This window comes from Archocentrus centrarchus, chromosome 19, assembly GCF_007364275.1.
Source record: "Archocentrus centrarchus isolate MPI-CPG fArcCen1 chromosome 19, fArcCen1, whole genome shotgun sequence".
NCBI lineage: Eukaryota > Metazoa > Chordata > Actinopteri > Cichliformes > Cichlidae > Archocentrus > Archocentrus centrarchus.
Genome location: NC_044364.1, coordinates 9,618,147 through 9,634,400, shown reverse-complemented (window position 1 = coordinate 9,634,400; position 16,254 = coordinate 9,618,147). Strand labels below are relative to the sequence as shown.

Genomic DNA, 16,254 nt, shown 5'->3' with positions numbered 1-16,254 from the left:
ACACTTGTAGGGAAATGTCTTTCCGTTTAAAGACATTTAACCATTTAATAGTCCAGAATTAAATCAGAACAAACAAGCTGTATTCAAAAATGCATTAATCTATAACAATACACAAAAATAAGACAGTTTCTGCATTGAAAAACGAACTTATGGATATTCTGAGATGAATCTCCAGTTGTTGATTTTTTTTTTTTGTAAAAATACTGAATAAAACTCTTGTAAACACTGGCAAAATACTGTGAGATGGATCCAGTGTGGTTTCAGGATGGCTGAAAGGGGAAAAGTTGTCACATTTCACAGGCAACACTTTCTATCCAGCCTTTTCCTTCATTTCTTCAATTGCACTCCGCCGCTTCAGGTTGATGAAGAGCAATGCAAAGTTGATAATGTATGTGGAGACACAGACCATGCAGAAGTCTCCCAGAACAAAGGCGAGAATAGATGCAAGATAGAGTGAACCAGCCACAGAAACCCAGGAAGAGAACACCAGGAGCATTGCAGCTTTTTTAGACACAGACAGTCCTGTAAAAAATAAATAAATAAAGTGAAACACAGAGGATTTCAGCACCTCAGTGATTACTCTGGAAGTCTCCCACAATCTAACAAACCAGAGTGGAGTAAATGCATTGCCCCACCTACACAATATCCAGTCATTAAGTATCTAAAATAATTGTGGATGCCATGGCTCACAAACACAGTGATTTGCAGATGATATTCTGAATAAAAGCTCTCAGCATTGCACTGCAATTTCAGTGTATTTTCAGAATCATAGACTAACCAAGGGCCATCTGCAGAGTGTAAAATATGATGCCAAGTACACTGTTGGGCTGGTTCAGAGGGCTATCTTTGGCCACAAAGAACTGGACCAACCCAAAACCACGTCCCCATCTGCCAAAAAAAAAAGAGAGAATTAACAGTCAGAATGGCAATTTCTTCAAAATAAAACCAAAAATGAATAATTTCATTCCTCCAGAAGAAAAACAGACCTGCAGAGATTTGCATGTGATTTTTCTTTATTCTATAAATCCACACTAAGCGTGTGACAAAGATTCCCCAATGACATTAAAATGAAAAAAGAACTGTCTAAATAAATATTTATATAATATTTATATTCTCTCAGCGTTAAATAGTAGGCTAATTGATTTTAAATACTTCCATATGAGTAAAGAACATGGGGGTGGGGTGGATCAGTGGTCACCTGAGTACAGGAATAAGTTGTTCCTGCACAAAAACGCAGATATGGGCATAATACGGGCATACTGAGGGCATAATACGGACATATTACGGGCATGAATCAAAGCATACCTGGAGGTAAACACTTTGGAGCAGCTCACGGACTCTCCTAGGTCACACAGCGCCCTGTAATCTGGGTTTCTCTCCCGGGACAGCTCGACGTGAAGAGCATAAATAGACAAAACCAAACCGAAAAGGCACAAAAATATGCGCACCTTTCGCTCCCATTTAAACAAACCCTGAATCGCACCCATGTATACACGTCTGGATGAACTTTTTACGCTTAAAACTGCTCGGTCCAATGCGGTATCCTTCCAAATTTCACCGTTACGCTGAAGGCGACGTGTTCCTTTTGAGAGCCTTACTTTTGATTGGTCTGGCCGAGTTTTGTAGCTGCCTTTCATTGGACGGTGGGGCCCAGATGTTGGCAGATGGGTGTTAACACATTTTTTTTTTTTATGTGGACTTCAATCTGTTTGGACCTTGGGGAATGTTAACAACAGGCCTCGCTGTTCATCCTACAACACTGCACCATTTCACTGCTTCTTTCCAAAGCAGAAAGGTGTGTGTGTGTGTGTGTGTGTGTGTGTGTGTGTGTGTGTGTGTGTGTGTGTGTGTGTGTGTGTGTGTGTGTGTGTGTGTGTGTGTGTGTGTGTGTGTAGAGTGCAGGTAACAAATGCTTAGTCATCTAAACAAAGTAACACAAAATGAATGGTAAATGGACTAGTTCATGTACTTTTCTACTCTGAGCACTCAAAAGCACAAAGTACTAAACATAAAGTACTCTGTAGGCTGTAAATTATGCTATAAAGAAAGTCTGGTGGAAACTAATACTATACTATATACTATAGGCCAGCAAGGCCCATTTGGAACATTCTTTGTCCTCTGCAGTGTGTTCTGTGGAGAGATGTCTACTGTATAAGTTCTGAGTCGGTTCTTTTTGTCATTTTGAAGGCGTCTAAGCATATTTGTGTGCAGAAGCTTTGATCTGGATTCAGTGGAAAGATCTTGCTTCCATGCAACTTCAGGTTTGCCAGCATTCTTGTCCAAAGATGTTAACATTTAACTCTGCAAGCTAAGAGAATGCATCATATCAAATTCAAACTTTCAATACTGCACTCCACAAACTAATCTTAAATTATACACTTGATTTCGTTTTGATTTCGTTAATGAAATCTTAAAAAACAAAAAGAAAAAAATAAAAGCATAAGACTGCAGTAATAGTGACAAATAACTTTAATTACTATTTTATGAGATCAGGAGGTCACATTTGTTGGATGTACAAGCAGTACAATACAGTGTTAAATGCAATGTGCATCACATAACAACACCAATTTTTTTTTTTTTTTTTTTTTTAGCCTGTCATGTCTGGTAGATCTTGCAAGCAGAACTGTGATCTGAATGCGTTGTTGTGCCAAACATATTTGCTATTTCAAGATGAGCTCTATAGGTTCTCAATAGGCTCTTCTTGTTGATGTTTTAACACTTTATTTTATTTATCTGAGTTATTTTTCCACATACTATGTAACAGCCAGAGCTGACAGGCTGAAGAAGAGGAAAATAAAGAGAAGAAAAAGGGAGAGAGAAAGGGAGCAAAAATAAAAAAATAAAAAATAAAAAAAATAAAAAGGGGAAAGAGCACAAGTCTATTAATCAGATAGTTCATCACTTTAACATATAAAAAATACTATCAATACTTGCAAAAATAAATTTGTGTGTGAAAAACAAAACTAACAAAGCATGTTACGCACACCAACAATTTTGTTGAGTTGTGATTGAGTGGGCGTTTGTGTCTGTGTCATGTTTGTGTCTGTGTCATGGAACGTACTTACCAATGAGGGCAAAACGCTGCAGCTCCACCCATCAGAAGCCAGAGGCAGGTACGGAAAGCCCCCGGAAACCCAGGCCACCAGCAGCCCACCAAGCGCCAGGAAGACCCCCGGCCACTCAGTCCAAAGACAACCGCACACCTACCCCAGCAGACGGGAGAGAGTGGTCTCAGACGGAGCCCCCCCAGTCGAGGAGCGAGGGCTCCAGGGAACCCAAGGCGATGAGAAGCCAGCCCCCCCCCAGCGGCCAGCCCCCTGCACCGGCCGGCGGCAGGGCCCCCGGGCCCACGGCACCCAAGGACCGCCCGACAACTCCACAGAGCCCCCCCCCACGCCGAAGAAGCCAACGCAGCCCCGCACCGCACCCCCATGGGCGGCAGGCCAGCACCCACGCCAGAACACCCAGCCCCACCCAGGAACCCCAAGGCACCCCCATCCCAGGGGGGTAGGGGGGAGGAGGCAACCAGCAAGGAGCGGCCAGGAGGCAAGGCACAAGGCCCAGACCCAGGTCCAGCCATACATACAAACACACCCAGACACCCGTGTACACATTTATACACAGATACTCATACATGCCCATACATACTTACCCACACACAGATATGCCATACATACACATTCACTCACCCACCCACAACAACACCAATTTAAAGACAGCGTGCATTTCCATTTTGTAGGCTTAGCTACCAGCACATTTCAACTACTGCAGGAGTGAAGGCAAAATAAGTTACAAAAGTTATTTATTGATTTATTTTTAAGTACAAAAAATTACAATATTCTTCCATCACATAGCCGTGACTAAACGTTCATGCCAACATCAATTAAACTTAATGATACCAGAAAGCAACACATTCTTATGCTGCTGCTGGACAGCATCTCTTTCTCATCCATGCATAGCTTTAACTGCTCAGTGCAAATATTCAGTGTGCCTCAGGTGTTCATCCTGTGACACCATCGCAAAATCAAACCTTGTGTGTGTCATGCAAAAGAATAAATATAGACTTTGTATGCATAAAGTGCAAGCATGCGTAAAGACTGAAATCTGAGAACAGAAAAGTGCTTAGTAACTGTCAGTCATAATCACGAGATATCTGATTTCACATTAGAGCAGAGGTAGCCTCCACCACAATACAATATTTTTTCACACTTCCATAATCATATCAAATATAAAGAACTACATTAGAACGCAGCAAAGGTGAGTTTTACTTAGATGTGGAAAAACTGTATTTGCATACTAAACATAGGCAACAGGTCGATCTGTTTCTAGTCTAGCTCCAGTTCCTCTCCAGTGCAAGACTGAGTAGCAGGCCCAGTGAGAAACATGCTGTGGAGACAGAGATGGTGGTGACGCTGTTATCCTGTGTTGAGACTGGCTGCGCTGGCTGCAGATTTCTGTAGACATTTGTCATGAGTTCCGATTCGCTGTCATTGACGCGCACTGTGGTGCTGAAGAGGTCAATCTGGTGATATGTTTCCAGTTAGTTGCATGAACCATTAACAGCAAATAAATAAAGAAAGAAAGAAAGAAAGAAAGAAAGAAAGAGAAAGAAAGAAAGAAAGAAAGAAAGAAAGAAAGAAAGAAAGAAAGAAAGAGAGAAAGAAAGAAAGAAAGAAAGAAAGAAAGAAGAGAGAAAGAAAGAAGAAAGAAAGAAAGAAAGAAAGAAAGAAAGAAAGAAAGAAAGAAAGAAAGAAAGAAAGAAAGAAAGAAAGAAAGAGAAAGAAAGAACCTACCAGATCTCTGCTGACTTTAATTGGTTCCTTAAAAACAGTCCAAACCACCGCTTCATTACAGGACGGGGTGGTCAAGGACCCAAGGTAGCGGTAATACTTAGAGCGATCCACCCCAACAAGCAGATCGTTCAGTGAAAACCCAGCTGCAATCGGAACTGACTGGCCTGAGGGCAGAAACAAGACTTATGAAAAGACTGTAGATGACATAACTGAGTCACAAACAGGAGAGGAAGTTTTCCACAAAAATGTACCTTTTGTTGTGATGTTGACCAAGTAAGAGGTCAAATTGTACCAGCTTTCAGGCTTCATAGTTGAGTTGCCTGGCATTACCTGAGAAAAAGAAAAAATATATATATATTTTTTAGTCACTGTACTGTTTTCACCATCTCAGGGGAGGAAACAGACCAACAAGAGAAGATACCCACAACATGAGTTTGCAAACAGCAAAGAAAATCTGAAACTTTCAGGGAAAAAAAGCACCAAATACCACTGTCTGATACATAACCACTGTATGTGAATTATACAGCAGGTATCACAAAAGCTTGTGTGCTGTTTCTCTCACCTCAATGAAAAAGCCAAGAGCTGCAAGTCCGGTGGAGTCTTTAACGGCTTTATTTGTATTCCTATGGCAGGATGACTTGCTGTTCACAATATGCAACTGTGTGTGTGGGGAGGGGTCAATTTTAGAATTAAATAATAAATAATGTAATAATGTCCATCCATCCACAAAATCTGTACCTCCATAGGATAGCGCACTCCATCCACTGTATGCTCTGAGCCAGGGACAGAGGAGCCGTTGCCCCAGTGCAAGTGGAACTGCAGACTGTCGTAATTCTCGGATAGGTCCCCTCCTGAAATCTGGACTCCACTGTTAAGGGTCACTTTAACTGGAACAAAAAACAAACAAGTTGCATCATTAAGTTACATCTAACTGTTGTGAAGTAAGAGAAAATGCTCAGGTGTTAAACCCAGTGCTTTTAGTTGCAGAAAAGGGGAGGGTGCTAAAATTCCACTGAGATAATTTATTGTTTTTAGTTGTAAAGTAAGTCCAAATCCAGCTAGTTTCCCTTGTTTGGCAAAAAAAAAAAAAAAAAAAAAAAAAAAAAACAATTGAAGAAAAACACTTTTGTAACCACTGCTTTCATATTAAAAACAAACAGTTTGTTACCTGTTTCTCCAGTATTTTCTATGGATTTCATCGCAGACTTGCTGTCATAGTTTACAAAAGTGAATTCAGTAAGCTTGGAGTTCAGTGCGGCAGACGCTGAGACTATGTTAATGGGTGACTGTCGGGTGTGGCTGCAATACTCGGGAGAAATTTTTGGCCAGGTGGAGGCATCTATAAACACAAAGTAGACTCATGTCACTAAAGAGGGGTAGCCCAGTGGGCAGCAGATAATGGAAATATTGGGTACTTACTGCACAAAGGGAGGTGATAACACCAGGTTGAAGAGGAAGAGTCACAGTGCACAGTTGGTGTGATGATGCACACAGCAAGGGCAACCACTGCAAACCACTTCATTATGCCAGATTATATGGCTAAATGGAAGAAAAAATACAAAGGCTAGTGCATGAAATCAATTTACCTATTTAAAAACTTTGAACATTAACTAAAAAAATAATTAATGCCACACAGCAAAAAAGGTATGTTTCAGACTATAGCCTAATTCTTCCTTCTGTCCAGTTCACCTGAGCAGCAGAAGGAGGTCTTACCTTTGATGCCTGAGCCAGATAACAGATGCAGTTCACTCCACCCTCTCTTTTTATTTCCTCAGCCCATCCTACAGCTGGCCTGAAACCACCTCCAGGTGATTTCATTAGACCTTTGTTTTGCTTTGTTGGAACAAATAACCTTCCGTCCTTCTCAGCAATTCCTGATCATTCTTCCGCAATTATCTGCCGTGGGTCCATCCTCTCCTACATAACATTTAGGTCTGATTCTCTGATTTCAACCATCACAGTTCCACAAATAATTCTGACCAAATACTTAAACCTATAAAATAAACAACTTTGGGCAACTAGATAAGGTGGATGCAACCTAACATGACACTATTACTTTTTAAATGAATTTGACTCCAAAAGTCTATTTACAATCACTTGCAGCACTTTTGGCAACAAGCCACTGAACCTTCATGAGCCTTTACTTTTTCCAAAGTTGCACCGGATGAAATGAGGTATGCTATTATGTAACATATTTGTGTGTGGCTGTTATTATGTGTGACCAGGTAAATGTGACCTCAGGACAATGGTCCAGCTGTCATTCTGTTGTTTTATTGTCACCCTCATTAAACTGGAATCATGAGTCAAACTCTATCTTAAAGAAGTATAGTCATTTTTTTTCAAGCTCCATAGAGTCAAAACCCATTTTGTGTGGCAACCTATATATAGGCTACTAATGCAAAGTAGACAAACACTGGGTTTGGATATTGAGGAAAGCAATAAAAACTAAACTTTGCTCTGTGTTTGAAATTTGATTGAGTAAAATTCAAGAACAACAACCCACAATTTACAAATAAAATTAATGTAAAGCAGAACGTGTTCCCTCCTAGTAATTAGATTGAATAAATTAAATAAATAATTTTGAAAAAGTGGAAACCCTGCTGTAATGTCCCGCCTCCCAACATGTTCCCAGCTTCCATTGGGCAATCTTCTCAGCGTTACGCAATGTGGTTGGTCCGAAACATGACACTCAAAGCCAACCCGGAACCGTACATGGACGCGGCAGACAAAAACAAAAGAGAGTCGCGCTTCTACGGGGTTAAAACATCAATGCGTTTGGCTCGCAAGGTGAGAGTATGTTCTGTCACTGAAAAATACGTCAGTGTTACTTCGTTTTGTTATATAACCAAGAAAGACATCGTTTAACGGTTTCCCTGTCTAGAAATCCCCAGCTTCAGGTAACGTTACTAGCCTACGCCCCTGCTACAAGTCGTGGTTACGGCTTTGTTTGTAAATACTTTGTTACTGTGTTGTACACAAATTAGCACGCACATACGAACCCCCCTGTCGGGTTTGCGCTCTAGCTATCCCCATTACGACTCCATCTGTCAGTGTAGAGAGCGACATGATTGGTTTTGGGCACTTTCACTGTCAGGCCTAACGGGTGTGGAGCTGCTGGTCAAGTCACACTCACACAGTTTATCAGCATGTATACGTGAAGTCTGTTTTCATTTAAGCATTTAAGAAAAGGAACAACTTTTTTTCTGCTCTAAACCTTAACTGAGCAAAATAAATTCACGTGTGGTGTGTGATTCAGCCTCTTTTGTTCCTCAGTACCTACTTAATAAACTTACAGCTGAAGATCCTGAGATGGTTCCTGGGGCCCAGGGGCCCAAAGATAATTTATAATAATTTTAGCCTACTGTAAGATTGTTTTTAATAAAAAAAAAAAAAAAAATGTTGCCTCTGCGTTATACTGCTCTAATGTAGCACACAGTCCTGCTGCTATTTAGACTCCAGCTGATAACAGATAGCTTTGTGGAGCAATTCATGATACACGTTTCTTGTGTGTAAAGAATACTACAACAAAAATACAGAAGATAAAATCGCACAAATACTGTTTCATCTTCACTGTCATTTGAGTAAATAGGTTCTTTATTGTTTTTCATACAAGCCGGCAAATTCCGAATATGGTTGACCTCATTATTCACATTAATTCTTTCACTTTCTCAGAGCTTCACCATCTGTGTGGCTCTGTGTGTTTTGTCAGCAAAGGTCCTGTTTGAATATGTGACTTTCTATTTTGCCTGTTTGCTGCAGTGTAGCTGTTCAAATAAGGGTTGATGTGTGTATGGAAACATTTTAGTAAATGAGCCATAATATTTTTTTAATCTCATTTGTCACCCTTACATGACACTACAGATTTGAAATGGTTGTTTTTTTTTCATTTCTCATTTATGCTGTCATTCCTATTTTTTAAATAAATCACTAAAACTAGCAAATTACCAGAGGCCAAAAAGAACAATTTAAAAATTAATTTAAAAAATTATTCAGTTTCCATCATATACAACAAACAGGAGCAGTAGAAGTCATATTTCAGAACCCAAAACAAGCATTTATTTAATACTTTGCTTTGAAACAAGACCAGTTATTTGATTATCCTAGTTGTCAAATTTTGTATGCATGTTTACAGATTTTTCGATCTGTTATGCTGTAATACACTATTTTGGACAATGTCCTAACCACTAATACAACCACAAACACCTAGCTGTATTAAACAAAATCTAAATATACAGCAGTAAAGTAACATTTTTGAGATTGTTCACAAGGCCTGGATATATATATAGATTTAATTCCAGCTGTATTAAACCCAACAACAATAATGTAATCCCAGGCAGTGCAGTGCAGTGCATGGTACAACTGGATTCTTCTAACTTTGCTGTTTTTGATTATTTACAGAGAAATGTCACTTAAAGATGGTGGAGAGAGTAAAAATGGTCAACCTGTGGCATCCCCTGAAAGAATGGCCACAGACAAAAGCAGAGAAAACCAAAAGCGGCAGGGAGTCGAGGGAACAGGCAGCACCACAGACACCAGCACAGCAGCAAAGAACTTGGCTTTCCTTAAAGCACACTCTCTAGATGTGAAGTTCGATGTTGGAGAGGAGTATGATATTATAGAAACCATTGGCACTGGGGCCTATGGTGTTGTTTCATCAGCCAGACGGCGGGACAATGGTAAGGCTGATTTAAAAAAAAAAAACATAGAGAAGATATCTATCTATGTAAAATCTATTAATATAATAAAAAAAATCTATATATTTAATACAATGCAAAGTGCTGATCAACTGTGAAGCTCTCCCTTACACTCTGTTCTGCATTTACACGTTGCAGGACAGCAGGTGGCGATAAAGAAGATCTCCAATGCTTTTGAAGTGGTGACGAATGCCAAACGTACACTGAGGGAACTGAAAATTCTTAAACACTTCAAACATGATAACATTATTGCCATCAAAGACATCCTGCAACCAAATCTTCCTCACTCTGCCTTCAAGTCTGTGTATGTACTTATCCTTTTCCAGCTTTGATGGCAAATAACTCGAGCACTTCCTCCTCAGCCAGATAGCTCTGTAGTTTATTAGTAAATACAAGATTAGGAAACATATTCACAAAAATGGCTGATGTTATGCTATGTTCAGCAGTTTTCCTGCAGTGAGGAATTTTGGAAGATTTTCCAAAGAGGTTTTAACCATAGCTAAGGATAGCAGAGGATTTCTCTCACAGAAACATTGTCTTTATTTTACAAGGGCAATTTTCATTGTCCTGCCACTCCCAAAAGGTGCACCTGAGCCATGAAAAAAAACACATAGTTTGCACTTTTTTGGTCAACTCAATTACAGAAACGTGTAACACGTAGAGCCATTTTTCTCCTCTATGTAAAAAAATTATTTGACCAATTATGTTGGTCTAAATCAAATCAAAATTATTGACCTGACAGCTTTCTGCACACAAGATCTTGATGATTCTTGTTTAGAAGAGTAATAAGCTTCAATTAACCTCTTTGAAGCCTGTTTCACTGGGTGAATTTTGACCACATTGCATCCATACAATTTTTTTAATAACTATTTGTATTTTAATATATATATATATTGTCGTGAGCATGTTGTTCACCTTACTTTTGCTTTTCCTGTATATGCAGGTATGTGGTATTGGACCTCATGGAGAGTGATCTGCACCAGATTATACATTCTGCCCAGACACTAACCCCAGAGCACACACGCTACTTTCTGTACCAGCTCCTCCGTGGCCTTAAGTATGTGCACTCTGCCAACGTCATCCACCGTGACCTCAAACCTTCCAACCTGCTGGTGAATGAAAACTGTGAGCTAAAAATCGGTGACTTCGGCATGGCCAGGGGTCTCAGTTCACACCCTGAGGAGTCTCATTCTTTCATGACTGAATATGTGGCAACTCGATGGTACCGTGCTCCTGAACTCCTGTTGTCTCTAAATCACTATACTTTGGCTATCGACTTGTGGTCCGTGGGCTGCATCTTTGCTGAAATGTTGGGACGTAAACAGCTTTTTCCTGGGAAGCACTACGTACACCAGCTCCAACTTATTCTGAATGTGTTAGGCACTCCTCCTGAGGGTCTAATCGGTGCTATTAGGGCTGACAGGGTGCGCTCATATGTTCAGAGTCTTCCATCACGCTCTCCTGTACCTTTGGCCAAACTATATCCACAAGCTGAACCAGCAGCTTTAGACTTGCTGGCGGCCATGCTGCGCTTTGACCCTCGCCAGCGAATCAGTGTGACAGAAGCTCTGGAGCATCCTTACCTGGCGAAGTACCACGACCCAGATGATGAGCCAATTTGCGTGCCAGCTTTTGACTTTGAGTTTGACAAGCTTCCAATGAACAAGGAACAAATTAAAGAGGCAATTCTGATGGAGATCCAGGACTTTCACAGAAACAAACAAACCTCTCGTCAGAGGCTGCAGTTCAGGCCTTTGGTGAGGATGAATGGTGGAGCTGCAGCGCAAAGCAGTAACCACTGCAATGCTCAGCCTGCCACTGTCAGCCTGACAAAATCAACAGTGGTTCCGTTGGCACAACACCCACAAGCAGCACAGATACAGCAGCAGCAAATGAGAGAGGTCAAATCTCAGCAGCAACGAGACCACACACCAGCAGAAGGGAGCCACGCATTTACAAATCAAATGACAACCTTCAATAAGCCTTCATCTGTTTTAGAAGCCGCCCCCACCCATGTCTCCCATAATTTACCTATCCTCAGTAAAAGCGAAAGTGGCCCAGTTGATGTGGACATGCCCAGTGCCAACTCAGAAAACGGTCAACCAGAGACTATAGATTTAACAACACCAGTGTCTAGTCAGGATGCTTCATCAGAGACGATGAGAGACGGCGAGACACAGCGGCAGCTAACAAACAGTCAGACTCCTCTAGCTCGAAACACCCAGAGCCACACCATGGCCCAGGCGGCAAACTCCATTCCTACGAAATCAGCACAGACACTGACACTGCTCTCCACCACTGTGCCTTCCCTCTCTCTCTCTGCAGCACAGGCCCAGTCACTTTCTCAATCTCTTTCACAGTCACTGTCCAAGACTGCCAGACCCGCTCCATGTGCAGCAGAGGGAACCAGAAAAGAAGGTGCTATTTCAGAAGATACTAAAGCTGCACTTAAAGCAGCTTTATTGAAATCAGCTCTCAGAAATAAAGCCAGGGGTGGTAAGTTGATTCTTTTCCATATGTGCTTTTATCACCAACATTTTAGACCACCTTCCTCTGAATCTAATTTCTTTGCAGATGGAGGCACTTCTGCTCTGGGCATCGACACAAGCGCAGGAGGAGGTGTATCGTCCTCCCTGTCTTCCGTTCCAGAGTCGCGTCGGCCTGTCACAGCCCAGGAGCGTCAACGAGAAAGAGAGGAGAAAAGAAGGAAGAGGCAGGAACGCGCAAGAGAGAGGGAGAGGAAAATGAGAGAAAAAGAAAAAAGAGAAGGAAAACAAGGGGATTCGCTGGGTGGGGTTCTGCTGAGTGACAACGATAAAAGTCTTTTGCAGCGCTGGACAAAGATGATGGACAGCCGCAATGAGAAATCTCAGACTTGTAATAACGACGGCGCAAAGATAAAGGACTGCAATGTGCACAGAGGCGTAGTTATCACTGATAACTCTCAAGGAGCACTAAACAATAAAACAGATAAGGAAGCGATGTCTCAAGTTAAACCTAACCAGCCGGGCTTGTTTCAGGCTCCCAGCACCCAGCAACCATCGTTAGTTTTCTCCATGAGCCAGACGAAGCCTCCAGCGGATATAGTTGTTGCTGTAAGTGGAGGCATAGATATAATGACTGTCACTAGTGGCTTTGTTAAAAACGACACACTGAAACCTCACAGTGAGAGCAATGGGCAGAGTGGATTCAATTGTTTGGGGAATTGGAGTGGGCAGCAATTAGAGACAAGGGCACAGCCAAACAGGACATCACAGCCGCTGCCGCCGAGCTTTCTTCAGCCACAGCTCCAACCTCAGAATCAAACTCAACCTGACCCTCAACCTCAGTCACAGCTGCTTGCCCTGGAGGGTTTTTTGTCAAAACCTCCACCACTGAGCACCAGAGAAACAAACCGGAATGTGGATATCAGAGGGCAGACTAATCATAACTCCCACTCCAACTCCCTCACTGCAAGTGCTGGACCAATGGAGAAGATTTGTCCCTCTGCAGGAGAGAAAACTGCACCACAGACCACAAATCCTCTCTGTGGATCTTTAGGGGTCCCCTCTCAGCCTAAGTCCAGCTTAGGGTTCACAGATACTGGACAGCAAGGACCCTCCATTGCCCCCGACATTCATATGGTGACACTGCAGCTCTCAAAGTCCCAGGTGTGCATTCTTATTTTACTGTATCTTTTTTTACCCTCAGATTGATTTTGCTCCAGAGAAGTTACATGGATGTATTTCTTTAGATAAATACCAGGGTTAAAAGTCACAACCTTCTGCTCATCATCTCAGACTGATTTAAAGGGTGCAAAGTTCAGGTGATCCAATGTTTTATTCTTTTTTCCTGTCAGGTAGAGGACCTTTTACCCCCTGCATTCTCAGTCACCCCTAAGGGCAGCGGGGCTGGCTACGGCTTGGGCTTTGACCTGGATGACCTTCTCAACCAATCTCTTACAGACTTGCAACACTGTGACCGAGAATGGTGAGGTCTGATGCAGTTTTTATGGAAAGAAAAAGGAAAACACTTGCTGCCCATTTATATTAGAACATTATCTGCAGTTTTTTATCTGGGTATGTGGGTGTGCAGCTGCGCCACATTTCCTTTTGTAGCTGTTATTGCATAGATATCTGATTTGTAATGTTAGTACATCAGATATATTTTCATAGACGCGTTGAGATATCTCTTTTCCCAGAGATATCTCAACGCAGTATCAACATGTAAACTAAAAACTTGTCAGCATAACTGCTTCTCCTAGTTCTTTTTCTGTGCAAAGCTGAATGGAAAGTCTAATGTCTTTTCACTTAACTCCTGCTTTGTTGTACTATTTCTATGTAAGTAAATAGTCTCAGAAAGGAGACCAACAGAAATACCATAGACTGTATATAAAGAACTGACATTTGGTTCTGCATTCTTTCTAACAATCAGCAGGGGGCGACTCCTCTTGCCCCACAAAAGAAGATTGATTTTGAGAGTATGACTTTATTGCTCACTTCATTTATGACATCAGGAAACACTGTCCTGAATATTTTATGGTCTCAGCTTCTAATTTAAACTCTTCTTGAACACATAAAAAGTTTTATAGAACACATTATCCTTTAATCTGTTTATATATAGTTTTCATATTTCCAGTGTGGTAGCATGTCCAAACTAATAACTAAAGTCTGTCAGTTTTATAATGTAACTGTACAGTGTTGTTGAAAAAGCAAGTCAACTATAACTACATATGGATCATAATAGCCCTCTGTAAAGCTAGTTTTAATTAGCCATGAACACAGCAAATGAGCAGAGTTAAAGAGTCGAGGTGGATGACTCATGTGTACACAGCAAGTCTAAACAACCTGTCTGGCTGTCACAGTGAAAGTGTAATGTAATCAAGTGTGTCAGCCTTATTGAGGTGTATCCTTGAGTGGTTTAAATTTAATGATCTAGTTAATGTTTGCGTCCAGTGTTACTTATAAAAAGCAGCACTGTCTTTATTCAAAGCAGCAAGTTTTAAAGCCGCTTTGGTCAAGCACTGAAGAACTTGGTCACTTTTCTTTGTTAAAATACTGCTTAAAGGGCTGCATTTGGTGGCATACACATGAACATATCACCTAAAATGACTTCAAAGCATTTTTTTGTTTCATATTTTCTGCTTTTTCTTCTTCTCCTTCAGTTATGACTCAGCCCCCCTCTCGGCCTCCCTTTTATCTGATTGGAACGAGGTTCACCGCATGACTCCAGCTGATCTGGAGTCTCTGCAGCAGGAGTTACAGCTCGGCTCTCCCATGATTCTCTCTGATACCATCCCTCCTGACGCCTGACTTACCCTTTCCTGAGACAACATTTGGATTTGTGTGAATTTTTTTTTTTTTTTTTAAACATAAAAGCCCATTAATTTAAAAGCTACCTTTTCAAATAGGCACTACCATGAAGTCATTTTTTACCATTACAACATGCTGTGCTTTCTTAATAATAAAGATAACTGTATCATCACCTCTGTCTCTTCTCTGTGATATTGAATGATCTACTGTAAATGCCGGTAAGGTCGTTGGAAAATTCTTTTAATTTCATTTTAGGAAGACAACCTGAATAACATTCCAGAACACTTTTCCCTGACCCTTTCCCTGACTTTACAGAGAACATCTTGGGTATTTGCAGTTGAGGTGGGGCCTTGGGTTTGAAAAGGACTCTTTAAAGAACAACATTTAATCGATATACATTTCAGTAGGTACACATTCAACCCTTTAACGCAGATCTCAGCCAATCACACGGTAGCAACTCAATGCATTATGTGGACACAGTCAACACGACCTGCTGAAGTTCAAACTGAGCAGCAGAACAGAGAGATGATTTAAGAGACATTGAACATGGCATGGTTGTTCGTGCCAGACAGGCTGGTCTGAGTCAGAAACTGCTGATCTACTGGGAGTTTGCCACACAGCCATCTCTAGGGTTTACAGAGTGGTCTGAAAAAGAGAAAATATTCAGTGAGCAGCAGGGTGAAAATGCCTTGTTGATGTTAGACGGCGGGAGAGAATGGCCAGGCTGCTTCAAGCTGATAGAAGGGCAACAGTAATTCAAAGCATCTTTGAGCACACATGTTGAACCTTGAAGTAGATGGGCTACAACAGCAACAGATCACACCAGGCGTCACTCGTGTCAGGAAGAACAGGAACAAGAAGCTGAGGCTACAGTTCACACAAGCTCACCAGAATTGGACAATAGAAGATTAGAAAAATGTTGGTCCATATTTAGATGACATTTAAAAAAAAAAAAAAAAAATACAAGAAAGCATGGATTCATCGTGCCTCAAAGGTTCGGGCTGGTTCTGTAATGGTGAGAGATGATATATTGACACACTTTGGGCCCCTTGGAACCAACTGAGCTACAGCCTACCTGAGTACTGTTGCTGACCATGTCCATCCTTTTATGCCCACAGCATATCCATCTTCAGATAGCTGCTTCCAGCAGAATAATGCACCATTTCATAAATGAAACTGGTTTCTTGAAGATGACAATAAGGTCACTGTGCTCAAATGGCCTCCACTGCCACCACATCTCAAGCCAATAGAGCACCTTTGGAATGTGGTGTAACGGGAGATTTCCATCATAGATGTGCAGCCAACAAATTGACAGCAACCGTGCGACGCCATTGTGTCCATAAGGACCAAAATCTCGAAGGAATGTTTCCAGCGTGTTGCGGAATCTATGCCACGAATAATTAAGGCAGCTCTGAAGGAAAGAGGGGGTCCAACCTGGTACTAGCAAAGTGTGACTAACAAAGTGATCAGAGTATA

At 41.4% G+C, this 16,254-nt stretch overlaps 3 protein-coding genes across 3 annotated transcripts; 1 reads left to right on the top strand and 2 right to left on the bottom strand.

The window, feature by feature from the left end:
* On the bottom strand, positions 1–1,589 carry vkorc1 (vitamin K epoxide reductase complex, subunit 1). The gene is made up of 3 exons (XM_030754633.1): positions 1,306–1,589; positions 779–888; positions 1–522 (listed from the first exon to the last, which is right to left on the bottom strand). Exons 1-3 carry the CDS (start codon positions 1,485–1,487, stop codon positions 311–313), a joined length of 504 nt encoding a protein of 167 aa, XP_030610493.1. The 5' UTR covers positions 1,488–1,589; the 3' UTR covers positions 1–310.
* A 2,534-nt stretch (positions 1,590–4,123) lies between these two features.
* Positions 4,124–6,332, bottom strand: LOC115797995 (carbonic anhydrase 4-like). Its single transcript, XM_030754630.1, has 7 exons — positions 6,213–6,332; positions 5,962–6,132; positions 5,532–5,680; positions 5,356–5,451; positions 5,045–5,123; positions 4,794–4,957; positions 4,124–4,522 (listed from the first exon to the last, which is right to left on the bottom strand). The coding sequence occupies exons 1-7, from the start codon at positions 6,313–6,315 to the stop codon at positions 4,331–4,333; spliced, it is 954 nt and encodes a 317-aa protein (XP_030610490.1). The 5' UTR covers positions 6,316–6,332; the 3' UTR covers positions 4,124–4,330.
* A 1,122-nt stretch (positions 6,333–7,454) lies between these two features.
* On the top strand, positions 7,455–14,939 carry mapk7 (mitogen-activated protein kinase 7). Its single transcript, XM_030754627.1, has 7 exons — positions 7,455–7,580; positions 9,192–9,469; positions 9,626–9,791; positions 10,431–11,983; positions 12,062–13,137; positions 13,326–13,456; positions 14,631–14,939. The coding sequence occupies exons 2-7, from the start codon at positions 9,196–9,198 to the stop codon at positions 14,776–14,778; spliced, it is 3,348 nt and encodes a 1,115-aa protein (XP_030610487.1). The 5' UTR covers positions 7,455–7,580; positions 9,192–9,195; the 3' UTR covers positions 14,779–14,939.
* Positions 14,940–16,254: the final 1,315 nt, after the last annotated feature.